At 40.7% G+C, this 23353-nt stretch overlaps 1 protein-coding gene and 1 pseudogene across 1 annotated transcript; one reads left to right on the top strand and one right to left on the bottom strand.

Moving 5' to 3' along the window:
• Positions 1-1620: 1620 nt before the first annotated feature.
• Positions 1621-15229, bottom strand: LOC110521855 (60S ribosomal protein L36). Its single transcript, XM_021599788.2, has 4 exons — positions 15114-15229; positions 3010-3104; positions 2478-2612; positions 1621-1981 (listed from the first exon to the last, which is right to left on the bottom strand). Exons 2-4 carry the CDS (start codon positions 3100-3102, stop codon positions 1892-1894), a joined length of 318 nt encoding a protein of 105 aa, XP_021455463.1. The 5' UTR covers positions 3103-3104; positions 15114-15229; the 3' UTR covers positions 1621-1891.
• Positions 15230-21549: 6320 nt separating this feature from the next.
• LOC110520958 lies at positions 21550-22946 on the top strand (annotated as a pseudogene).
• Positions 22947-23353: the final 407 nt, after the last annotated feature.

Genomic DNA, 23353 nt, shown 5'->3' with positions numbered 1-23353 from the left:
GCACTCCACCAAACAGGCCTTTATGGTAGTGGCCAGAAGGAAGCCACTCCTCATGGTTTGGTTTCAAGTTCCTTGGTGTCCACATCACCAACAAACTATCATAGTCCAAACACAACAAGACAGTTGTGAAGAGGGCACGACAACACCTTTTCCCCCTCAGGAGACTGAAAAGATTTGTCAATGGTCCCCAGATCCTCAAAAAGTTTTACAGCTGCTCGGCAAGGCGCTACAGAGGGTAGTGTGTACGGCCTAGTACACCACTGGTGCCAAGCTTCCTGACATCCAGGACTTATATACTAGGCGGTGTCAGGGGAAGGCCCAAAAAATTGTCATAGACTCCAGTTACCCAAGTCATAGACTGTTCTCTCTGCTACCGCACGACAACGGTACCAGAGCGCCTAGGACCAAAAGACTCATTAACAGCTTCTACCCCAAGCCATAAGACTTAAGACTAAGACTAAGACATAAGTATTGACTAAGACTAAGACATAAGTATTGTCAACTATTTGGTGGTTAAGGGCTTGTAAAGTAAGCATTTCACCTGTTGTATTCGGCTCATGTGACAAATAAGATTAGATTTATTATTTAATATGTTTACAAACAATTCTAAAAACGAGTTTTTGCTTTGTCATTATGGGGTGTAGATTGATTGGGAAAAAAACAATTCAATACATTTTAGAATAAGGCTGTATCATAATGGCAAAAAAGTCAAGGGATCGGAATACTTTCCGAAAGCACTGTATGGCAGTTTGTGTTCTGAAAGTTTTTCTATTAGCATTGTCATAATGAATCTGCTTAAACATTCCTTCCTTCTCTCACCAGACCAGGTGTGACCTGCATGATTTTTCCAGCTTGAGAACAAGGACTTCATCAGAGGGCCTGGAGGTTCATTACACCAAGATGTACCGCATTGTCTTTCCACAACAATGAACACCGAATCATATTAAGCTGAGACTGGCGCCTGAGCAGCTCCAAGGGAAGGATAATGGTCTACATTCACAGTAATGGGCTTTAGGGCATTCTGAACTATGAAACCAGATTTTCTGATGAGTGATTTGTTAAGTACATTCACTTGCTGTTTAACGCCCAACAGCTGTTTTTGAGTTGTACAGCTGATCAGTTGGACCAGACAGGGAACAGGGGTCTGTTCGGGGGGGTAAAACAAAGAACGCTTGATAGTAATGTATGTAGAACAGGTACTGTCTCATATGAAATAGGCAAGGATCAGCTCTAAGTTGCATTTCGATCAGCAATGTTCAATCCCCTGATGTGTTGAAGTACATTAGGCCTCAGAACGGGACGCGTTGCACTGCCAGCTTTACAACAGTAATATGAAGATACCCAAACTACCACAGTTAGTCATGTTGCTGCTATGCTGCCAAGACTTAGGTATTTTTTTATTTACCAAAGATGTAAGTTGCATTTAATCTGTTGAAACACAAACTTTAGTCATTTTGAACACAATCCTTTGTGCCCAGTGGTTTCATGACATATCGTTGCCAATTTCTGAAGAAAGAACAGGCTGCCGGTAACTGTTGTTTGTTATTGGCTATCCCATCACCTTTGGCATGTCTAACAATGCATGCAACTGTACGACTAGAAAGTACACTACCCAGGCGATTAGACACTCAGATTTTAATACAAGTAAATGTCTTATTTAGACACAGACGTGCCCCAGAGACATCTGAAGAGCTCCACTCCAATGTCTGCAGGCATCTCACCCTAGTAAACTTGAAAAGACATGCAGCCTACAAGGCATATGCTCAAAGATAAATTGAGAAAATCAGTTCAAGTCCATTGCTAAGCATAGTTCGACTTAGTCATTCTGAAACAAGGAAGGAGCTGACAACTCTCCATTTTTTAAATATAAATATTTATTTGCAAGAACCGCTTAATCCTTCTTGGCAGCGGCTTTCCTCATGGCAGCCAGAACGTTGCTGAGCTCTTCCCTCTTTCTCTTGGCGCGGATGTGAGTTCCAATCTGTGGAGCAAACACACATTAGAATGTGCAATAGGAGAAACCCAACAAATGCATCTGCAACTTTCACAGCAGGTTAACTACCATGCTCAGGATGAAATTAACACTGTAGCATGTTTCTGGGACAGTTATGTCAGCGACAAATTCAGTAATCAGCAAATATGGGGCTAGCAGTCCAATAATACAAGAATGGTTGGACAAACTATAGGAGAATAATTCTACCGATCCAATAGTTTTGATTAATCTTACCAATAAATTCTCCACAAAGGAAACAGTCAATCACATTTCAGAAAGCTGCCCACTTGACAGCTGCACAAAATGCTAGACATTCCCAAAGAGATGTCTAATACAAAATCTGTTTGGTTTGAAAAATGTACTTATTTGTTCTCAAACTGTCACAAGAGAGCAGCTGCAGAAAGCTGACATCGACAAATGCATCCATACTGCCAATACCAACGCATACACACAACCAGTTTAGTAGCAGGGGAATCATACATACCCTCTTCTTGATGAACTTGAGGGCACGCTTGTCCTTGGAAACTTTCAGCAACTCCATGGCGCGTCTCTCGTAGGGGGCGAAGCCGCACACCTCACGGATCATGTCACGCACAAACTTGCTGTGCTTGGTCAGACGCTGAAACACAAAATCAGCGAAGAGTTAGATGCATGCATTAGAACTAACAGTAACTGTGGCCTATGTTTCAGCCATATTGTGGACCACTAGGCCCATTATCTCATAATAACAGGTTCAAACATTTGATGTGGTCATCTACTTTGTTTCAAAACATATGTATATGCATGTCGCTAATGTAGAGACAGACGAAGTGAATCCTGAACCCCGGCCCTCAATCACTACACTGGTGGCAGCAATGGGATTAGAAGACAAACTTGAACCAGCACCCAGCAGTTCTAGGACAAGCAAACAACCTGTGGCAAAGGGTCCAGACCCTTTACCAGAGGACATAGTGACCTGAGACTCTACCAATACAACACTGTGGTTGTCATGTTTCTATCCATTCAGATGAACTCACCCCTCGCCTACGTGCATGTTTCGGTGCAGTCACATTCTTGGTTACAGGGTGGCCTTTACTAAGGCCCACGGCCATAGGATACCTGATAGCCATGTCTGTGGAAAGAAAGAACAGTGAGTCAGTGGTGCCTGCACCACATGCAATTGCTTTGGAGTTGTTCAAATAATATTAAATGTCTATGATCAATAAATAATCGAAATCTTAACATTTCACGAGGCCTGATTATTTAATTACCTACATCATGTTATCCCTTTGGTACGCAACATCACGTCGATAAAAAAGATGCCTAAGTTGGGAAAATGTAAGGCATCTAGGGCTTATGTTAACTTTGATTGTTGATGAAAACACTATGCAACATTATCGGCAAGAGACGTCTATTGTGCCAAAGAGATTTAGTTGTTAAACGGGAGTGACGAGTATGTTGATATAACTGTAATTGTTAAAATTCCGCTTTAACCATCAGAATTCGATAAGGTTATTCAAGCCAACATATTACGCATTAATTAAGAGTAGGCAAAGTGATTGTCAGACAAATTATATCAAAATTGTCACCATTGCAACATTTGATGTACAGCCACATTCACAGTGGTTGTCTGAAGCATGCTATTGGAATTCACAGCTTGATGATGCCTCATCGTGATTGACGTTGCAAATGATTGGAATAACCAATGAGCGTCAATCTTTCCTTTGCAGTACCTCAAACTGACGTGATTACCAGCTGAGAAACTTACAAGTTCATTTTACTCCTGGTTCAAAGTTTGTCTAGGCAGTGTCTTAACATCATCCAACAACCTACGGAGTTTTTTTGTTGTGGTCTTAAAACAGGTTTACAAGATTCCTAGGACCTTTTCTAAGATGCTTTGTGGATACAATCCCTTGTCTGGCGCTACCAGAATAATGCTTTTCTACAATGCCATCACAATATTGTCAACTGCAATGAACTTTTAAAGGACAATTACACCACCCTATTCACACCCCCTTAACACTTTCCACATTATGTTGTGTTAAAGTGGATTTTTTTTTTTAAAGGTCAATGGTCTACACAAAATAGATAAGTATTCAACCCAGAGTAAATACTTTTGAGAAGCACCTTTGGCAGCAATTACAGCTGTGAGTCTAAGAGCTTTGCACACTGGACTGTACATATTGTTAAATGTTTTTCCTACACAGCCATTTCAAGTTTTTTAAAAACAAGGCCACTCAGGAACATTTAACTAGGCAAGTCAGTTAACAACAAATTCTTATTTACAATGACTGCCTACCCCGGCCAAACCCAGATGACACTGGGCCAATTGTGCGCAACCCTATGGGACTCCCAATCACAGCCAAAATTGATACTCCAGTGTGTCTTTGCCGTTGTTGAAAGGTGAATGTCTGTTTGGCTCTATCCAGTTTATTCTTATCATTAAAAACAACTCCCTAGTCCTTGCTGATGACCAGCATAACCATAACATGCTTGAAAATATGAAGTGGTACTCAGTGATGTGTTGTATTTGAATTGCCCCAAACATAACTTTGTCTTGAATACAAAGTGTAAATTTCTTTGACATTTTTTGCAGTTTTACTTTAGTGCCTTATTATAAACAGAACATATTTATTCTGTACAGGCTTCCTTCTCACACTGTCATTTAGGTTAGTATTGTGGAGTAACTACAATGTTGATCCATCCTAGTTCTCCCATCACAGCCATTAAAACTGTTTTAAAGTCACCTTTTGCCTTAAGGATGATATCCCCTGAGCGGTTTCCTTCCTCTCCAGTAACTGAGTTAGGAAGGACGCCTGTATTTTTGTAGTGACTGGGTGAGATGCCATCCAAAGTGTAATTAATAACTTTTCCATGCTCAAAGGGATATTCAATGTCTGCTTTAAAAAAAAATCAATCTATCAATAGGTTCCATTTTTTGCAAGCTATTGGAAAACCTCCCTGGTCTTTGTTTGAAATTCACTGCTTGACTGAATTGTATGTGTGGGTTACAGAGATGAGGTAGTCATTCAAAAATCATGTTAAACACAGAGCGAGTCCATGCAACTTATTATGCGACTTGTTAAGCACAGTGTTACTCCTGAACTTAAGTATTCAACCCCTTTATGGCAAGAATACATAAGACATTTCAGCTTTTTATTTTTAAATAATTTGTAAAAAATATATATCCCCTTTGACATTATGGGGATTGTGTGTAGGCCAGTGAAACACTACATTTAATACATTTTAAATTCCAGCTGTATTAACAAAATGTGTAAAAAGTCAAGAGGTGTGAATACTTTCTGGGTCTTTCTATAAACTAGGGTACACGTGAGGATTTCCTACTGCTGTTAAGTCATTCATAGTAATCTGCAATTTTTTTTCTTAATGTCATTACATTTAATATATAAGGGGTGAACATGGCTATATTCAATCAAATTCACGAGTTGATTTAAAACCTGTTCAACCCCTTCTCAAATTTTGGTGATATTTGTCAAATCGCTTGACAAGTTATATTTATGTCATTGCATTTATGGCACTATAAGTTGTCGTTATATCATACACTATGTAAACACTCCTTCACGTCCGTTTCTGACAGGTGTGTAAAAATCGAGCACGGAGCCATGCAATCAACCTAGACAAACATTAGCAGTTGAATGGCCCGTACTGAAGAGCTCAGTGACTTAACGTGGCACCTTCATAGGAGGCCACCTTTCCAACAAGTCAGTTGGTCAAAATGCTGCCCATGTCAACTGTAAGTGCTGTTATTGTGAAGTGGAAACGTCCAGGAGCAACATAGGCTCAGCCGCAAAGTGGTAGGCCACACAAGCTCATAGACCGGGACTGGTGAGTGCTGAAGCGCATAAAAATTGTCTATCCTCGGTCGTAACACTCACTACCGAGTTCCAAACTGTTAGTCGGGAACTTCATGAAATGGGTTTCCATGGCCTTGCAGCCGCACACAAGCCTAAGAAAACCATGTGCAATGCTAAGCATTGTCTGGAGTGGTGTTACGCCTGCCTCCATCGGACTCTGGAGCAGTGGAAATGTGTTTTATGGAGTGATAAATCACACTTCACCATCTGGCAGTCCGACGGACAAATCTGGGTTTGGCGGATGCCAGGAGAACGCTACCTGCTCAAATGCTTTGTGCCAACTAAAGCTTAGTGGAGGAATAATGGTCTGGGGCTGTGTTTCATGTTTCGGGCTAGGCCCCTTAGTTCCAGTGAAGGGAAATCTTAGCGCTACAGCATACAATGGCATTCTTGACGATTCTGTGGTTCCAACTTTGTGGTAACAGCTTGGGGAAGGCCCTTTCCTGTTTCAGCATGACAATGCCACCGTGCACAAAGCGAGGTCCATACAGAAATGGTTTGACGAGATCGTTATGGAAGAACTTGACTGGGCGAGCCCTGATCTCAACCTCATTTAACACCTTTGGGATGAATTGGAACGCTGACTGCGAACCAGGCCTAATCGCCCAACATCAGTGCCCAATCTCACTAATGTTCTTATGGCTGAATGGAAGCAAGTCCCCACAGCGATGTTCCAACATCTAGTGGAAAGCCTTCCCAGAAGATTGGAGGCTGTTATAGCTGCAAAGGGGGGGACCAACTCCATATTAATGTCCATGATTTTGGAGTGAGATGTTCAACGAGCATGTGTCCACATACTATTGTGTATATTAAGAATTAATCTGTTAAAGTAGACATTGAACTTGAATCTTGGATCTAGCTGTCAGACAATATTTTGTATAGAGTTCTCTGAAAAGGCATTGTAACTAGGCAACACTTCATATCTCCTTTTGTTACAGGGTGAAAACAGTTTATCGGCACACAAATCCCCCAAAATGTATGCGGTGTAAAAATCAAATGCTTCTAGCCGAAACAGTCACCTTAACCTTGATACCTAAAATCGATACTGTCGTTAATAGAGGCCGACCAATAGTATTTCACAGAAATATTTACATCGATCTTTATGCCATCACTAAAATATACATAGGACTGACCCTATTTAGTCGATTGTTTGGTTGATAGGCTGTTGGTCGACCAAGATTTCTTTAGTCGAGAGGTCGCAATGAAAAAAATCCCATGGTGCATAAGACACCTGTCTGAGTGGACAAATCCATTGCGGAGGCCATGGGGATAGCACAGTCCATCACACTAAGACATGTGATACTGAAATTGTATATGCTTACATTGTGTAAAAATAAAATGGTGAAACACTAATAATCTATTTTATAACAAATACGGTTTCTCCCGCGTTGGATATGGTCTCTGTCCATGGTTCTGAAACAACCTATAATTGGTGCCTTTCCCTATGTTGCTGTGTCCATAATAGCAAAGTTAAGACAGCATGTTGGGGTTGAGTAGAATACAGCAGAAGCAGAGACGAGGAAACAGCCCTTACCATAGCCCAAATGTCTAAGAAAATTGAGGAGCGAGGAAACCTACTTTAATTTTAGACTATAAAACCAATAGCCTGACTTCATAAATCATCCTTATACAGTGCCTTTGGAAAGTACACAGACCCCTTGCCTTTTCTACATTTTGTAATGTTACAGCCTTATTCTAAAATCCTCAAACACACAATACCCCATAATGACAAAGCGAAAACAGGTTTAAACATGTTTGGGAATGTATTTTAAAAAATTGAAAGCGGCTTATTTACAAACACTACCTGTCAAAGGTTTTAGAACATCTACTCAATTCAAAGGCTTTTCCCTTATGTTTTACTATTTTCTACATTGTAGAATAATAATGAAGACAAACTATGAAATAACACATATGGAATCATGTAACGACAAGTGTTAAATCAAAATCTATTATATATTTGAGATTCTTCAAAAGTAGCCACCCTTTGCATTTTTTCAACCAGCTTCACCTGGAATGCTTTTCCAAAAGTACCCACATTTGTTGGCTGCTTTTCCTTCACTCTGCAGTCCGACTCAACCCAAACCATCTCAATTTGGTTGAGGTCAGGGGATTGTGGAGGCCAGGTCATCTGACGCAGCACTCCATCACTGCTTGGTCAAATAGCCCTTACACAACCTGGAGGTGTGTTGGGTCATTGTTCTGTTGAAAAACAAATGTAGTCCCACTAAGCACAAAACAGATTGGATGGCGCATCGCTGCATTAGGCTGTAGTAGCCATGCTAATTAAGTGTACCTGCAAAGCACCCCCTCACCATAACACCTCCTTGTCCATGCTTCACGGTGGGAAATACACATGCGAAAATCATTCGTTCACCCACACCGCATCTCAAAGACATAGGTTGGAACCAAAAATCTCATTTGGACTCCCAACCAAAAGGTCAAATTTCCACCGGTCTAATGTCCATTGCTCGTGTTTCTTGGCCCAAGCAGGTCTCTTCCTCTTATTGGTGTCCTTTAGTAGTGGTTTCTTTGCAGAAATTTGACCATGAAGACCTGATTCACACAATCTCCTCTGAACAGTTGATGTTGAGATGTGTCTGTTACTTGAACTCTGAAGCATTTATTTGGGCTGCAATTTCTGAGGCTGGTAACTCTAATGAACTCGTCGTTTGCAGCAGAGGTAACTCTGGGACTTCCTTTCCTCATGAGAGCCAGTTTCATCATAGCGCTTGGTGGTTTTTGCAGTGCACTTGAAGAAATGTTCAAAGTTCTTGACATTTTCCAGATTGATTGACCTTGTCTTAAAGTTGCAAAATATCACATTTACATAAGGATTTAGACGATTTACTCAGTACTTTGTTGAAGCACCTTTGGCAGCGATTATAGCCTAGGATCTTCTTGGGTATGATGCTACAAGCTTGGGGCACCTGTATTTGCAGAGTTTCTCCCATTTTTCTCTGTAGATCCTCTGTCAGGTTGGATAGGGAGCGTCGCTCCACAGCGATTTTAAGGTCTCTCCAGAGATATTTCATAGTGTTCAAGTTGGGGCTCTGGCTTGGTCACTCAAGGACATTCAGAGACTTGTCCCGAAGCCAGTCCTGCGTTGTCTTGGACGTGTGCTTAGGGTCGTTGTCCTGTTGAAAGGTGAAACTTCGCCCCAGTCTGATGTCCGGAGCAGGTTTTCATCAAGTATTTTTGCTCCGTTCTTCTTTCCCTCTCTCAGTCCCTATCACTGAGAAGTGGCTTCCATCTGGCCAATCTACCATAAAGGCCTGATTGGTGGAGTGCTGAAGAGATGGTTGTCCTTCTGGAAGGTTATCCCATCTCCATAGAGGAACTCTTGAGCTCTCTTTTACTCAGTTTGGCTGGGTGGCTACCTCCAGGAAGAGTTTGATGGTTTCAAACTTCTTCCATTTAAGAATAATGGAGGCCACTGTGTTCTTGGACCTTCAATGCTGCAGAAATGTTGAAGTACCCTTCCCCATATCTGTGCCTCGACACAATCCTGTCTCAGAGCTCTAGAGACACATCCTTCCACCACATGGCTTGGTTTTTGCTGTCATGTATTGTCAAATGTGGGACCTTATATAGACAGGTGTGTGCCTTTCCAAATCATGTCCAATCAAGTGGTAGAAACTTGAGGTTGACCGATTAATTAGGGCCGATTTCAAGTTTTCATGACAATTGGAAATTTTTTGTCATTTAAAAACAAAATTTTTGCACTTTTATTTAACTAGGCAAGTCAGTTAAGAACACATTCTTATTTTCAATGACGGCCTAGGAACGGTGGGTTAACTGCCTTGTTCAGGCGCAGAAAAACAGATTTTTACTTTGTCAGCTCAGGGATTCAATATTGCAACCTTACGGTTAACTAGTCCAACGCTCTAACCACCTGCCTCACGAGGAGCCTGCCTGTTACGCGAATGCAGTAAGAAGCCAAGGTAAGTTGCTAGCTAGCATTAAACGTATCTTATAAAAAACTATCAATAATAATCACTAGTTATAACTACACATGGCTGATGATATTACTAGTTTATCTAGCGTGTCCTGCACTGCATATAATGAATGGGTGTGCATTCGCGAAAAAGGACTGTCGTTGCTCCAACGTGTACCTAACCATAAACATCAATGCCTTTCTTAAAATCAATACACATATAGTGCCTTGCGAAAGTATTTGGCCCCCTTGAACTTTGCGACCTTTTGCCACATTTCAGGCTTCAAACGTAAAGATATAAAACTGTATTTTTTTGTGAAGAATCAACAACAAGTGGGACACAATCATGAAGTGGAACGACATTTATTGGATATTTAAAACCTTTTTAACAAATCAAAAACTGAAAAATTGGGCGTGCAAAATTATTCAGCCCCCTTAAGTTAATACTTTGTAGTTCCACCTTTTGCTGCGATTACAGCTGTAAGTCGCTTGGGGTATGTCTCTATCAGTTTTGCACATCGAGAGACTGAAATTTTTTCCCATTCCTCCTTGCAAAACAGCTCGAGCTCAGTGAGGTTGGATGGAGAGCATTTGTGAACAGCAGTTTTCAGTTCTTTCCACAGATTCTCGATTGGATTCAGGTCTGGACTTTGACTTGGCCATTCTAACACCTGGATATGTTTATTTTTGAACCATTCCATTGTAGATTTTGCTTTATGTATTGGATCATTGTCTTGTTGGAAGACAAATCTCCGTCCCAGTCTCAGGTCTTTTGCAGACTCCATCAGGTTTTCTTCCAGAATGGTCCTGTATTTGGCTCCATCCATCTTCCCATCAATTTTAACCATCTTCCCTGTCCCTGCTGAAGAAAAGCAGGCCCAAACCATGATGCTGCCACCACCATGTTTGACAGTGGGGATGGTGTGTTCAGCTGTGTTTCTTTTACGCCAAACATAACGTTTTGCATTGTTGCCAAAAAGTTCAATTTTGGTTTCATCTGACCAGAGCACCTTCTTCCACATGTTTGATGTGTCTCCCAGGTGGCTTGTGGCAATCTTTAAACAACACTTTTTATGGATATCTTTAAGAAATGGCTTTCTTCTTGCCACTCTTCCATAAAGGCCAGATTTGTGCAATATACGACTGATTGTTGTCCTATGGACAGTCTCCCACCTCAGCTGTAGATCTCTGCAGTTCATCCAGAGTGATCATGGGCCTCTTGGCTGCATCTCTGATCAGTCTTCTCCTTGTATGAGCTGAAAGTTTAGAGGGACGGCCAGGTCTTGGTAGATTTGCAGTGGTCTGATACTGCTTCCATTTCAATATTATCGCTTGCACAGTGCTCCTTGGGATGTTTAAAGCTTGGGAAATCTTTTTGTATCCAAATCCGGCTTTAAACTTCTTCACAACAGTATCTCGGACCTGCCTGGTGTGTTCCTTGTTCTTCATGATGCTCTCTGCGCTTTTAACGGACCTCTGAGACTATCACAGTGCAGGTGCATTTATACGGAGACTTGATTACACACAGGTGGATTGTATTTATCATCATTAGTCATTTAGGTCAACATTGGATCATTCAGAGATCCTCACTGAAATTCTGGAGAGAGTTTGCTGCACTAAAAGTAAAGGGGCTGAATAATTTTGCACGCCCAATTTTTCAGTTTTTGATTTGTTAAAAAAGTTTGAAATATCCAATAAATGTCGTTCCACTTCATGATTGTGTCCCACTTGTTTTTGATTCTTCACAAAAAAATACAGTTTTATATCTTTATGTTTGAAGCCTGAAATGTGGCAAAAGGTCGCAAAGTTCAAAGGGGCCGAATACTTTCGCAAGGCACTGTAAGTATATATTTGTAAACCTGCATATTTAGCTAAAAGAAATCCAGGTTAGCAGGCAATACTAACCAGGTGAAATTGTGTCACTTCTCTTGCGTTTATTGCACGCAGAGTCAGGGTATATGCAACAGTTTGGGCCGCCTGGCTCTTGCGAACTAATTTGCCAGAATTTTACGTAATTATGACATAACATTGAAGGTTGTGCAATGTAACAGCAATATTTAGACTTAGGGATGCCATCCGTTAGATAAAATACAGAACGGTTCCGTATTTCACTGAAAGAATAAACGTTTAGTTTTCGAAATTATAGTTTTTGGTTTCGACCATATTAATGACCTAAGACTCGTATTTGTTATGTTATAATTAAGTCTATGATTTGATAGAGCAGTCTGACTGAGCAATGGCAGGCACCAGCATGCTCGTTAGCATTCATTCAAACAGTACTTTCGTGCGTTTTGTCAGCAGCTCTTCGCAATGCTTTAAGCATTGCGCGGTTTATGACTTCAAGCCTATCAACTCCCGAGATTAGGCTGGTGTAACCGATGTGAAATGGCTAGCTAGTTAGGGGGGTGAGCGCTATTAGCGTTTCAAACGTCACTCGCTCCAAGACTTGGAGTAGTTGTTATCCTTGCTCTGCATGGGTAACGCTGCTTCGAGGGTGGCTGTTGACGATGTGTTCCTGGTTCGAGCCCAGGTAGCGGCGAGGAGAGGGATGGAAGCTATACTGTTAGACTGGCAATACTAAAGTGCCTATAAGAACATCCAATAGTCAAAGGTATATGAAATACAAATCGTATAGAGAGAAATAGTCCTATAATTCCTATAACTACAACCTAAAACTTCTTACCTGGGAATATTGAAGACTCATGTTAAAAGGAACCACCAGCTTTCATATGTTCTCATGTTCTGAGCAAGGAACTTAAACGTTAGCTTTCTTACATGGCACATATTGCACTTTTACTTTCTTCTCCAACACTTTGTTTTTGCATTATTTAAACCAAATTGAACATGTACCATTATTTATTTGAGGCTAAATGTATTTTATTGATGTATTATATTAAGTTAAAATAAGTGTTCATTCAGTATTGTTGTAATTGTCATTATTACAAATACATTTTTAAAAAAATATTAAAAATCATCCGATTAATCGGTATCTGCTTTTTTCGGTCCTCCAATAATCGGTATCGGCGTTGAAAAATCATAAATCAGCCGACCTTTAGTAGAAACATCTCAAGGATGATCAATGGAAACAGGATGCACCTGAATTTCAGGTCTCATATCAAAGGTTCTGAATACTTATGTAATTTGTTGTTTTTTTGTAACAAAGTTGCAAAAATGTGTTGGCGTCGTCTTTGCGGTATTGTGAAAAATTGATGACAAACATTTATTTTAATACATTTTAGAATATGGCTGTAATGTAACAATGTGGGGAATAACCAATGGCACTGAATTTCACATTACTTTTGGGTTGTATTATAATGCTTGTATGAATATCAAGCTGGAATGTATGTTAATGTCGTTGTAATTAATCAACTGCATAATATTCAAAAATAATTTGAAAAGAGATCCTAACGAATGCTAACAATAAGTTACTTTGTCTGACGCTGTGAGCTAGCATGCTAGCTAGTCCAACTGCTACAACCAAAATAGTGTTTGCTACAATAGCCCAGTTTAATCTTAGTGACTGTCTTAATTTTTTATTTATTTCACCTTTATTTAACCAGGTAATCAAGTTGAGAACAAGTTCTCATTTACAATTGCGACCTGGCCAAGAAAAAGCAAAGCAGTTCGACACATACAACACTGAGTTACACATTGAGTAAAACAAACATACAGTCAATAATACAGTAGAAAAATAAGTATATATACACAATGTGAGCAAATGAGGTGAGATAAGCGGGGTAAAGGCAAAACAAATGCCATGGTGGCGAGGTAAATACTGGAATGGTAGATTTGCAGTGGAAGAATGTGCAAAGTAGAAATAAACAGGCAGGCCTGTTAGAAAACATTTATGAAATGTACAGGCAAATCACTACAGAATTGTAATCTCTTATGTTTGAAACCTGCTGTATCTTTGGTGTTATTAGCAATGCTAGCTAGCTAAGTAGCTAAACCTGTTGCATCTGAAAGTGTTTTCAAAAATAACAGCCAATACAGTAATTCACTACGAAAACAGTCTATTTGGAAAGGGCACAATGGTTGCCAGAGCGGCAACTTGCAACACAATTTTTGTATTGTTTGTATTACTTTTACTGTTGTATTGTTCGTATATTGTTGTATTTCAAATGTGTCTATCAGTGGTATTACTTGTAGCTGCTGTTTCTGCAAAAGCGAATGGGGATCAAAATAAATAAGTGATGTGGGAGTGGTTTTGCCAAATGGAATCATGGGAGTTTGAGCCTTGAGCAACAGAAAAATACTGGGAGTGACCTAACTAATATCATTCTACAGGTTTTTTTTTTTAACCATCTATTAGACTAAGACAACCAGAGCTAAATAAAACAGGGATAATCAGAAAACTAGACAGCTGGCTATCTACTCCGATTTCAGAGCACTCTCATCTGAGTGTGACTGAGAGCAGAATAACTGATGAATTCATGAACACTCAACAACTATTAAATATGGCATGTGTCATTAAACGTGTGCAAAAAAACAAATGAAATTGTTGCCAGCAGCAGATACAGGCAACATCCAAACAGCCTAACCAGCTCTGCTAGGGTGAGTAAAATGGTCAGAGTGAGATTCTCTTATTTGTGTCGAAGTTGCTAGCCAACGTTAGTTTGGGTGCTTAACTGCCCTCGGATCGACCCTACTTCTCGGACAGAGCGTCCAGTGTGCACTCCAAAAGCACTTCAATTGAAACGCTCTTAATTTAGAAACGGACAATCAAACGACCACAGCGCGCACTGGCACTCCGGAGTGAATTTAAGAACACACTCTAAGATATATTGTATAAATGAATGAACGGGGTTTATGACTGTTGGTAACATTACACAAACTGTGTTGGTCATCACTAAATACTGCATAGTAACCCACATATTAAAAGCGGCGCAGAAGAAGCTACCTCAACAAGCAGTCTAACGTGTTGAGGCGTAAAGCCTCTTGATTAAGCAAGTTAGCGAACGTAAACCAAATATTGCTGTTATAACAGACATAATGCTACCAATGTTAGCTAGATAGCCAACTAACGTAGATATCTAGTAGTTGCTATATTAGACATACATGTCATCTGACTGCAGTCATTACGGCTCGTTAAGAAAATCCAGCAACAAGGCGATATGATACGATTCTCATATGTAGGGGAAAGTCATGTCAGCGCAACAAATTTCCGGTGACGTTACAGCTAAATTATATTGTTTGTCAACACAATATTGGCGCCATACTTTTGGTAACAACCAAACCGTATGTTGGTTCTATCATAATTGGTGATAAACGAAGGATGCCATTGATTTTGTAAAGATTTCAGCTGATAGTAATTCTTCCAAAAAATTCTTACTTGCTTTCTTTAATGGCGGACAAACCGGAAGGAACGCTTAGCGGTGGAGGCTGGGTCATGAGGGTTTTTAATAAAATGTAAAACATCAGGACAATCTTTCTAGCGCCACATAAGGGTGTGGACCATTCAGACAGTAGTTTTTCAAGGGAAAACTTTATAGCTAGCTATATAATCCAAAAGTAAATCATTTAGACCTCTCAGCAGTATTAATCAAATTAAATCATTTCCTAAAATGCTTTAAAAACAACTAGTGTAGACTAACAGTGAAATGCGTTACTTACGGCCCTTCCCAACAATGCAGAGAGAAAGAAAATAGAGAAATAATAAAAGTAAAACGCGTAGTAATAAATACACAATGAGTGCAAAAAGGGTCAATGCATATAGTCCAGGTATCTGGTTAACTATTTAAGTTAACTAACTATTTAACAATCTTATAGCTTGGGGGTAGACGCTGTTCAGGGTCTTACTTGTTCCGCTTGCTGTGCGGTAGCAGAGAGAACAGTCTATGACCTGGAGTCTTTGACAATTTTTTGCATCTTCCTCTGACAACATCTGGTATAGATGTCCTGGATGTCAGGGAGCGCGGCCCCAGTGATGTACTGGGCCATACGCACTATCAATCAATCAAATGTATTTATAAAACCCTTTTGACATCAGCCAATGTCACAAAGTGCTGTACAGAAACCCAGCCTAAAACCCCAAACAGCAAGCAATGCAGATGTAGAAGCACATAGAAAGGCAGGAACCAAGGCAGAAACCTAGAGCGGAACCAGGCTCTGAGGGGTGGCCAGTCCTCTTCTGGCTGTGCCATGTGGAGTTTATAACAGAACATGGCCAAGATGTTCAAACGTTCCAAAACAGCAGGTCCGGGACAAGGTAGCACGTCCAGTGAACAGGTCAGGGTTCCATAGCCGCAGGCAGAACAAATGTACACTCTATAGCACCTTGCGGTCAGATGCCAAGCAGTTGCCATACCAAGCAGTGATGCAGCCAGTCAAGATGCTCTCAATAGTGCAGCTGTAGAACTATTTGAGAATCTGCAGGCCCATGCCAAATCCTTTCAGCCTCCTGAGGGGGAAGAGGCATTGTCGTGCCCCTTTTCATGATTGTGTTGGTGTGTGTGGACCATGATAGATCCTTAGTGATGTGGACACAGAGGGACTTGAAGCTTTAGACCCACTCACTCTAGATATCCTCATTAAAGCTTTTATATTTGAATAAAGAAAAAAATAATTGAGTAAATGATCACAACCATTTACAGTGGGGCAGAAAAAGTATTTAGTCAGCCACCAATTGTGCAAGTTCTCCCACTTAAAAAGATGAGAGGCCTGTAATTTTCATCATAGGTACACTTCAACTATGACAGACAAAATGAGAAGAAAAATCCAGAAAATCACATTGTAGGATTTTTAATGAATTTATTTGCAAGTATTTGGTCACCTACAAACAAGCAAGATTTCAGGAGTCGGATAATTGGTTAATGGAGGAGGATAAGAGAGAAACAGAGATGAGTTTAAAAAGACTGAGGTAGGCAAAGGATGGGTGTGAATCCGTTGAAGATGGCAATAACAGGGGAGAGGGTATGTCGAGGAAGATTGGTGTCAAGTTCAAACAGAGTGAGCCAGACACCAGTTCGAGGTGAAATGGAAGAGGTGGAAGGTATGATGATGAGCTCGGAGCCCAAGCCTTGCATCGATGGACAAGGTTATGATAGAAATAAGTTTGGTCCAGTAGGAAAGATATTTTTGAAGAGGGTGGATCCACGCCTTTTGGCTGATCCATGGGTCGTTTTAGGTTGGGTAGAATATGGTGGGTGCTGTTGAGTCGGTGAAGGCAACCCGAAGTGGATTTGAAATGTTTGTTTGTGTTTCTTAAGATCAGAGGGAGCAGGCGCAACTTGGGGAAAGACCTGTATCTTGCTTTACGCTTAGGTACAGGGCACCATTGAAGGGAGTGATTTCTGGGGTAGAATTAAGTGTGGAGGTGGAGCAATTGAAGTTGAAAATTCCGGGTGTTTGTGGAGCCCACTGTTTGGTGCGATGCAGAGAGAGGAGAGCTTGGTGAAATAAAGGTGTTCTTTTGAGCTTTGATTTAGTCTTTACCTGACAAAGTAATGTTAGGATATATGAATTATGCTGTTAGAGCTTTTCTACCAAATCCACTGTGGTGTTATAGGTGTCATGTTTATGGGCATGTCGCAGCACTGTGTAGGAGGAAGATGCACAGTGTGTAGGAGGACATGGGGCAGAGGAATGTGTAGTTTCGGGTTGAAAGTTGTGTGTGCCAACTGTAGGGGTGCCCATGTTGTTGGGGATTGGAGGTGTCCGGCGAGAGAGGCAGGTTGAGGTGGCCAAGGTCAGAGTAGTGCAGAAGGTGTCGTATGCTGAGACAGTGAAGAAAGTACAGGAGTGTGGATCAAGGGTGAATGATTCTGAGAGGATCCCTGTGAATAGTCGAGCTGTGCCAGAACAGAAGGATAGCCCAATGAGTGATATATGTTTCAATAATGTTGGCTTCTTAGCGTTCATAGCAATGGTTATCAACTGTAAGCCACAGAAAATAAATGTTGTGGTGGCAGCTGCAGAGAAGTACAGTTGAAGTCGAAAGTTTACATACACCTTAGCCAAATACATTTAAACTCAGTTTTTCACAATCCTGACATTTAATCCTAGTAAAAATTCCCTGTCTTAGGTCAGTTAGGATCACCACTTCATTTTAAGAATGTGAAATGTCAGAATAATAGTAAGAGAATGATTAATTTCAGCTTTTATTTCTTTCATCACATTCCCAGTGGGTCAGAAGTTTACATACACCCAATTAGTATTTGGTAGCATTGCCTTTGATGGGGTTCACCTTGGGGTCATGATAGGGGCTGCACCAAATGTTTGATGTATTATAATAATTGATTACGCTTATGTTGTATTAATAGAAGGGGAAGGGCTATAAGACCTCTCCCCCACTACATTTATAGGGTCATGGACTACAGCTTACCAATATGTATTCATTATAAGGTTTAAAATGGTTATACTATTCTTTTATAGTCTCTGCCTCTTATAAAGAAACGGTCTGAGAGATGTGTGAGTTATTGCAGTCAAAACAGGGTATCTGTGAGAAAGCGCCTCAAGGCTAAAAGAGATTCATAGACACAGAACTCTGCAGGGGAGTGAAAGAGGTAAGAGACTAGTCAGACATATAACTATAAATCAACTTGGAGAGTGGACAATTACTAATGAGCCTTTAGATAACAATGAAACTATTGTTTGTATAGCTGTGTGTGCATGGGCCTGGTCTCATGAGTAGAAGGTGTTGACGTGGGCAGTTACATCACTAGGGGCTGACTGCAAGCATAATAAAACAACTCGGAACCTTTCCTATTTTGCAGAACTTACTCGGAAACATGCATGCTATGTTACCGTTGTCAACGTCTGTCTGCAATTGCATTAATAAAAGTTTTGATTGATTTACATAAAGATATAGTCTAATTGCTGATTTCACCAATGAGCCAATGATTGACAAGGAACAAGGAACGAACCCCAACATCTTTAAAATGTTAAACTTGGCCCATTCCTCCTGACAGAGCTGGTGTAACTGAGTCAGGTTTGTAAGCTTCTTTGCTCACACACGCTTTTTCAGTTCTGCCCACAAATGTTCTATAGGAATGAGGTCGGGGCTTTGTGATGGCCACTCCAATACCTTGACTTTGTTGTCCTTATACCAATGTGCCACAACTTTGGAGGTATGCTTGGGGTCATTGACCATTTGGAAGACCCATTTGCGACCAAGCTTTAACTTCCTGACTGATGTCTTGAGATGTTGCTTCAATATATCCACATATTTTTCGTTGCCCATGATGCCATGTATTTTGTGAAGAGCACGAGTCCCTCCTGCAGCAAAGCACCCCCACAACATGATGCTGCCACCCCAATGCTTCACGGTTGGGATGGTGTTCTTCGGCTTGCAAGCCTCCCCTTTTCCCTCCAACATAACAATGGTCATTATGGCCAAACAGTTCTATTTTTGTTTCATCAGACCAGAGGACAATTCTCCAAAAAGTACGATCTTTGTCCCCGTGTGCAGTTGCAAACAGCAATCTGGCTTTTTATGGCGGTTTTGGAGCAGTGGCTTCTTCCTTGCTGAGTGGGGTTTCAGGTTATGTCGATATAGGACTCATTTTTATTGTGGATATAGATAATTTTGTACCTGTTTCCTCCAGCATCTTCACAATGTCCTTTGCTGTTGTCCTTGGATTGATTTGCACTTTTTGCAACAAAGTATGTTCATCTCTTGGACTCCTTCCTGAGTGGTAATGATGGCTGCTTGGTCCCATGGTGTTTATACTTGCATACTATTGTTTGTACAGATGAACGTGGTACCTTCAGGCGTTTGGAAATTGCTCCCAAGGATGAAACAGACTTGTGGAGGTCTACAATTTTTTTCTTACGTCTTGGCTGATTTCATATGATTTTCCCATGATGTCAAGCAAAGATGCACTGAGTTTGAAGGTAGTCCTTGAAATACATCCACAGGTACACCTCCAATTGACTCAAATATGTAAATTAGCCTATCAGAAGCTTCTAAAGCCATAACATCAATTTAGTGTATGTTAACATCTGACCCACTGGATTTGTAAGTGAAATAATCTGTCTGGAAACAATTATTCAAAAAATTACTTGTGTCATGCACAAAGTAGATGTCCTAACTGACTTGCCAAAACTATAGTTTGTTAATAATAAATTTGGGGAGTGATTGAAAAACTAGTTTTAATGACTCCAACCTAAGTATATGTAAACTTCCGACTTCAACTGTATCTCCCTGTCATATTACATTTATGCAGCAGCAATACAATACATTTTTGGACTTGTTGTGCTGTGCTCACTTGAACAGGAAGGTGCTTTCAAAACAACTGGGAACTTGGAAAAAAACAAGGTTGAATCATAATGACGTCATTGATCTTCAGGCCATAGCTCTAGAAAGAGGCCAGATTAACAAATTGGATTAACGATTAACGAGTTGGATGACCGTTCAACATATTTTCCCAGTCAAAGCACGTTTATTCCCGACTTCCCAGTTGTTAGGTTTTTGCAGTTCCGAGTTAGCAGTTGTTTTGAGCGCAGCACAAATCATGCTTTATTGACAGCATAGCCAATGATGAATGTTTAGCATTTTAAACTTGGAAAAAAGCCAATTTAATCTAAGATTTGGGACCACACATTCACTCCACTGAATATCAGGCTAGTGATTGCTTTGCAATGCTTGCAGTTAGCCACTGTCACGATTTCCAACTTGCTGTGTAATGTTTATGTCCAATGGTCGATGAGCACCGATATGTTTTATCTATAATTTCTCTTCATTATTTATCTTAGTTTGACAAAGATTAAAAAGGATTTGCCAGTAGATTGTCGACTTGATTCATGATGATGACTGCTAGCTAAGATTTTGAAAGCCCAATCCAAGCTACTGTACATATAACGTGATTTGATGTCATTTTATCTGTGGCTAATGACTTTTAGCTTCTTGGATGGGCACTTCTAATGTAACTATGGCAGCACCCAAGGGGCTTGAATTTTCTAGCTCTACCCTTTGGTGGTTCCAAACTTCTTCCATTTACGAATGATGAAGGCCATTGTGTTCTTGAGGACCTTCAATGCTGCAGATATAGACTGGTGTGTCTTATATAGACAGGTGTGTGTGCCTTTCTAAAACGTCCAATCAATTGAATTTACCACAGGTGGGCTCCAATCAAATTGTAGAGACATCTCAAGGATGATCAATGGAAACAGGATGCACCTGAGCTCTCAGGTCTCATAGCAAAGGGTCTGAATAAATTTGCAAACATTTCTAAAAACCTGTTTTTGCTTTTTCATTATGGGGTATTGTGTGTAGATTGAGGGGAAAAAAATATTGAATACATTTTCGAATAAGGCTGTAACGTAACAAAATGTGGAAAAGGGGAAGGGGTCTGAATACTTTCCGAATGCACTGTATATATATTACCAGTCGTGAAATCCATAGATTAGGGCCTAATGAATTTATTTAAATTGACTGATTTCCTTATGAACTGTAACTAAGTAAAATATTTGAAATTGTTGGATGTTGCATTTTATATTTTAGTTCAGTAAAGAAAAACATACCTCTACTACTTGTAGAAGTGGAGTGGAGATGTGTATGTAGCGTAGGCTTCTTGAAAAGTGTGTTTTCCTCAGCTTCCAGACATCAAGGTTAGATTGCCTAGGTTGTTATCACTCTTTAAGATGAGAGACTTTGTCTAATATTAAGCCCCTCAAGTGCCTGGTGTTAGTGTGGCCTATTGTGATGAATAGTGATAATTTCAACAGCCATGACATTAGAATGTCCTGTATTTTCACCAGGCAGTGATGCAGAACCTTTTTCCACTGGGTTTTTGTTTCTTTCTCATTTTATGGGCGATGGAATTTTATCCTGGTCATATGACTTTGATTAGCCAAACTAGCTAGCTTAATGATAAAGTCAACTTTTCATTGTTTTGTAGCTTCATGTGTAGCTACATATGTCGAATTAGCACAATAAGAGTTGGACTGTATAACTTTTAATGATGCTGTTGGTGTCATGTGACAAACATATGGAGTACCTGGGGTTTCTGCCAGAGGTGGACTCAGTGGGTAAGTGTTTTCGTAGCAGGTTCGGAAACAGATTAATTTTAGGAAAAGAGTTAGATCAGCGAAAATGTTCTCCTTACCTGCTACAAAAATCACGATCGAAGTGGCATGAAAAGTGTGTCCTCTGCGGGTAAATCATATTTTGACTAGTAGCATTACAGCTAGCTAGCTTGTTACCAGCTGTCGTCATGTGACTAGCTAAATAAATGCTAGATTCGGTAGTGCTTTCAAGCGAATACAGTGCTATATTATGAGTCTAAATAAAAACATAGCTTGATAGGCAACAGGCAGCCAGGACAATTTGTCTTTGTTAGGCTAGTTACCTAGCTACTTCTGCCTGTAAACTGTACTGTCACTGTCCAATAACAACCTAACCCAGCTATAGATCTTTGAGTGGATCTGAAATGACAGTTGGTATAGCAAATGGTGAAAATTCCATATAGGCAAGGGAGTGTGCATATCTATCCCTAGGTGGGGTAGGTGTTAGGGGTTCTCTCTGGACAGGAGTAACAGGACCATTGCATTGCCACTATTTTGAGAGCTAGCTAGCATAGCTGTTTTTTCCTCATCAGTGGTTTGTGAATTTCAGCGAATAAAGGTAGAGTTCCTGCGAAAGGGAACAAATGCTAAGCTCTATGAGGGGGCTGCCAGTAAGTATCAGTTTCCAAGCTTTCATAAACCTTCCTACAAAACATCTTATCCATGCAATGGTGTCATTCTGTTTCATTGTCCAACAATTTTTACATTGTAGACTGTTGTAGCCAACTAGTTTCCCCAACTCTAAACGTGTTCTCCAGGGAAGCTGAGTGTTGACGCAGAAACCTTACAGCATGGTGTGGAGGGACTCATTTTATCTGCTCACCGAGAGCTCCCAACTCATTGTGAGTGGCTACAGAAAGTCCTATCCCCTTTCTACAACTAGCACACTCACCGACTTTCCCTCCACATAGCACACTCATTTTGAAGCAGCTCTGGGATGAGTCTGGGAAACTGTTCCTTTTGAGTTTGGAATGAACATTAGCATGAAGCTTGCCCTGAACCGTGTGTGTATGTGTTGTAGATTCCTGAGGTGGACTTTCAGGACTCTGTGCTGGCCTTCACAGAGTAGCTGAACCAGCTGCTGCTGCAGCTCTACTTGGACCATAGGAAGGAGATCTGACACATCCTCAGTGAACTGACCCACTCACTGCCACACTAACATGGTCCAAGCACGCCGAGTCAGTCGTGAAGAGTACACGACAACACCTATTCCCACTCAGGAGACTGAGAAGATTTGGCATTGGTCCTCAAATCCTCAAAAAGTTATACAGCTGCACCATCGAGAGCATGGTTGCATCTCTGCCTGGTATGACAACTGCTTGGCCTCCGACCGCAAGGCACTACAGAGGGTAGTGCTTACGGCCCAGTACATCACAAGCTTCCTGCCATCCAGGACCTCTATACCAGGCGGTGTCAGAGGAATGCCCTAAAAATAGGGTTCCCCCACTGACACAACTGTGTACATTATTGAACTGGGACTTTACTGATCTGAAAGCATTCAACATCAAATAGTCCCTCTTACACAGATCCCTGTCAACATCAAACAGGCTTCTATTCCCTGACCTT

Source organism: Oncorhynchus mykiss, chromosome 30 (assembly GCF_013265735.2).
Source record: "Oncorhynchus mykiss isolate Arlee chromosome 30, USDA_OmykA_1.1, whole genome shotgun sequence".
NCBI lineage: Eukaryota > Metazoa > Chordata > Actinopteri > Salmoniformes > Salmonidae > Oncorhynchus > Oncorhynchus mykiss.
The sequence above is the reverse complement of the archived record's forward strand: the minus strand, read 5'-3'. Positions and strand labels throughout refer to the sequence as shown.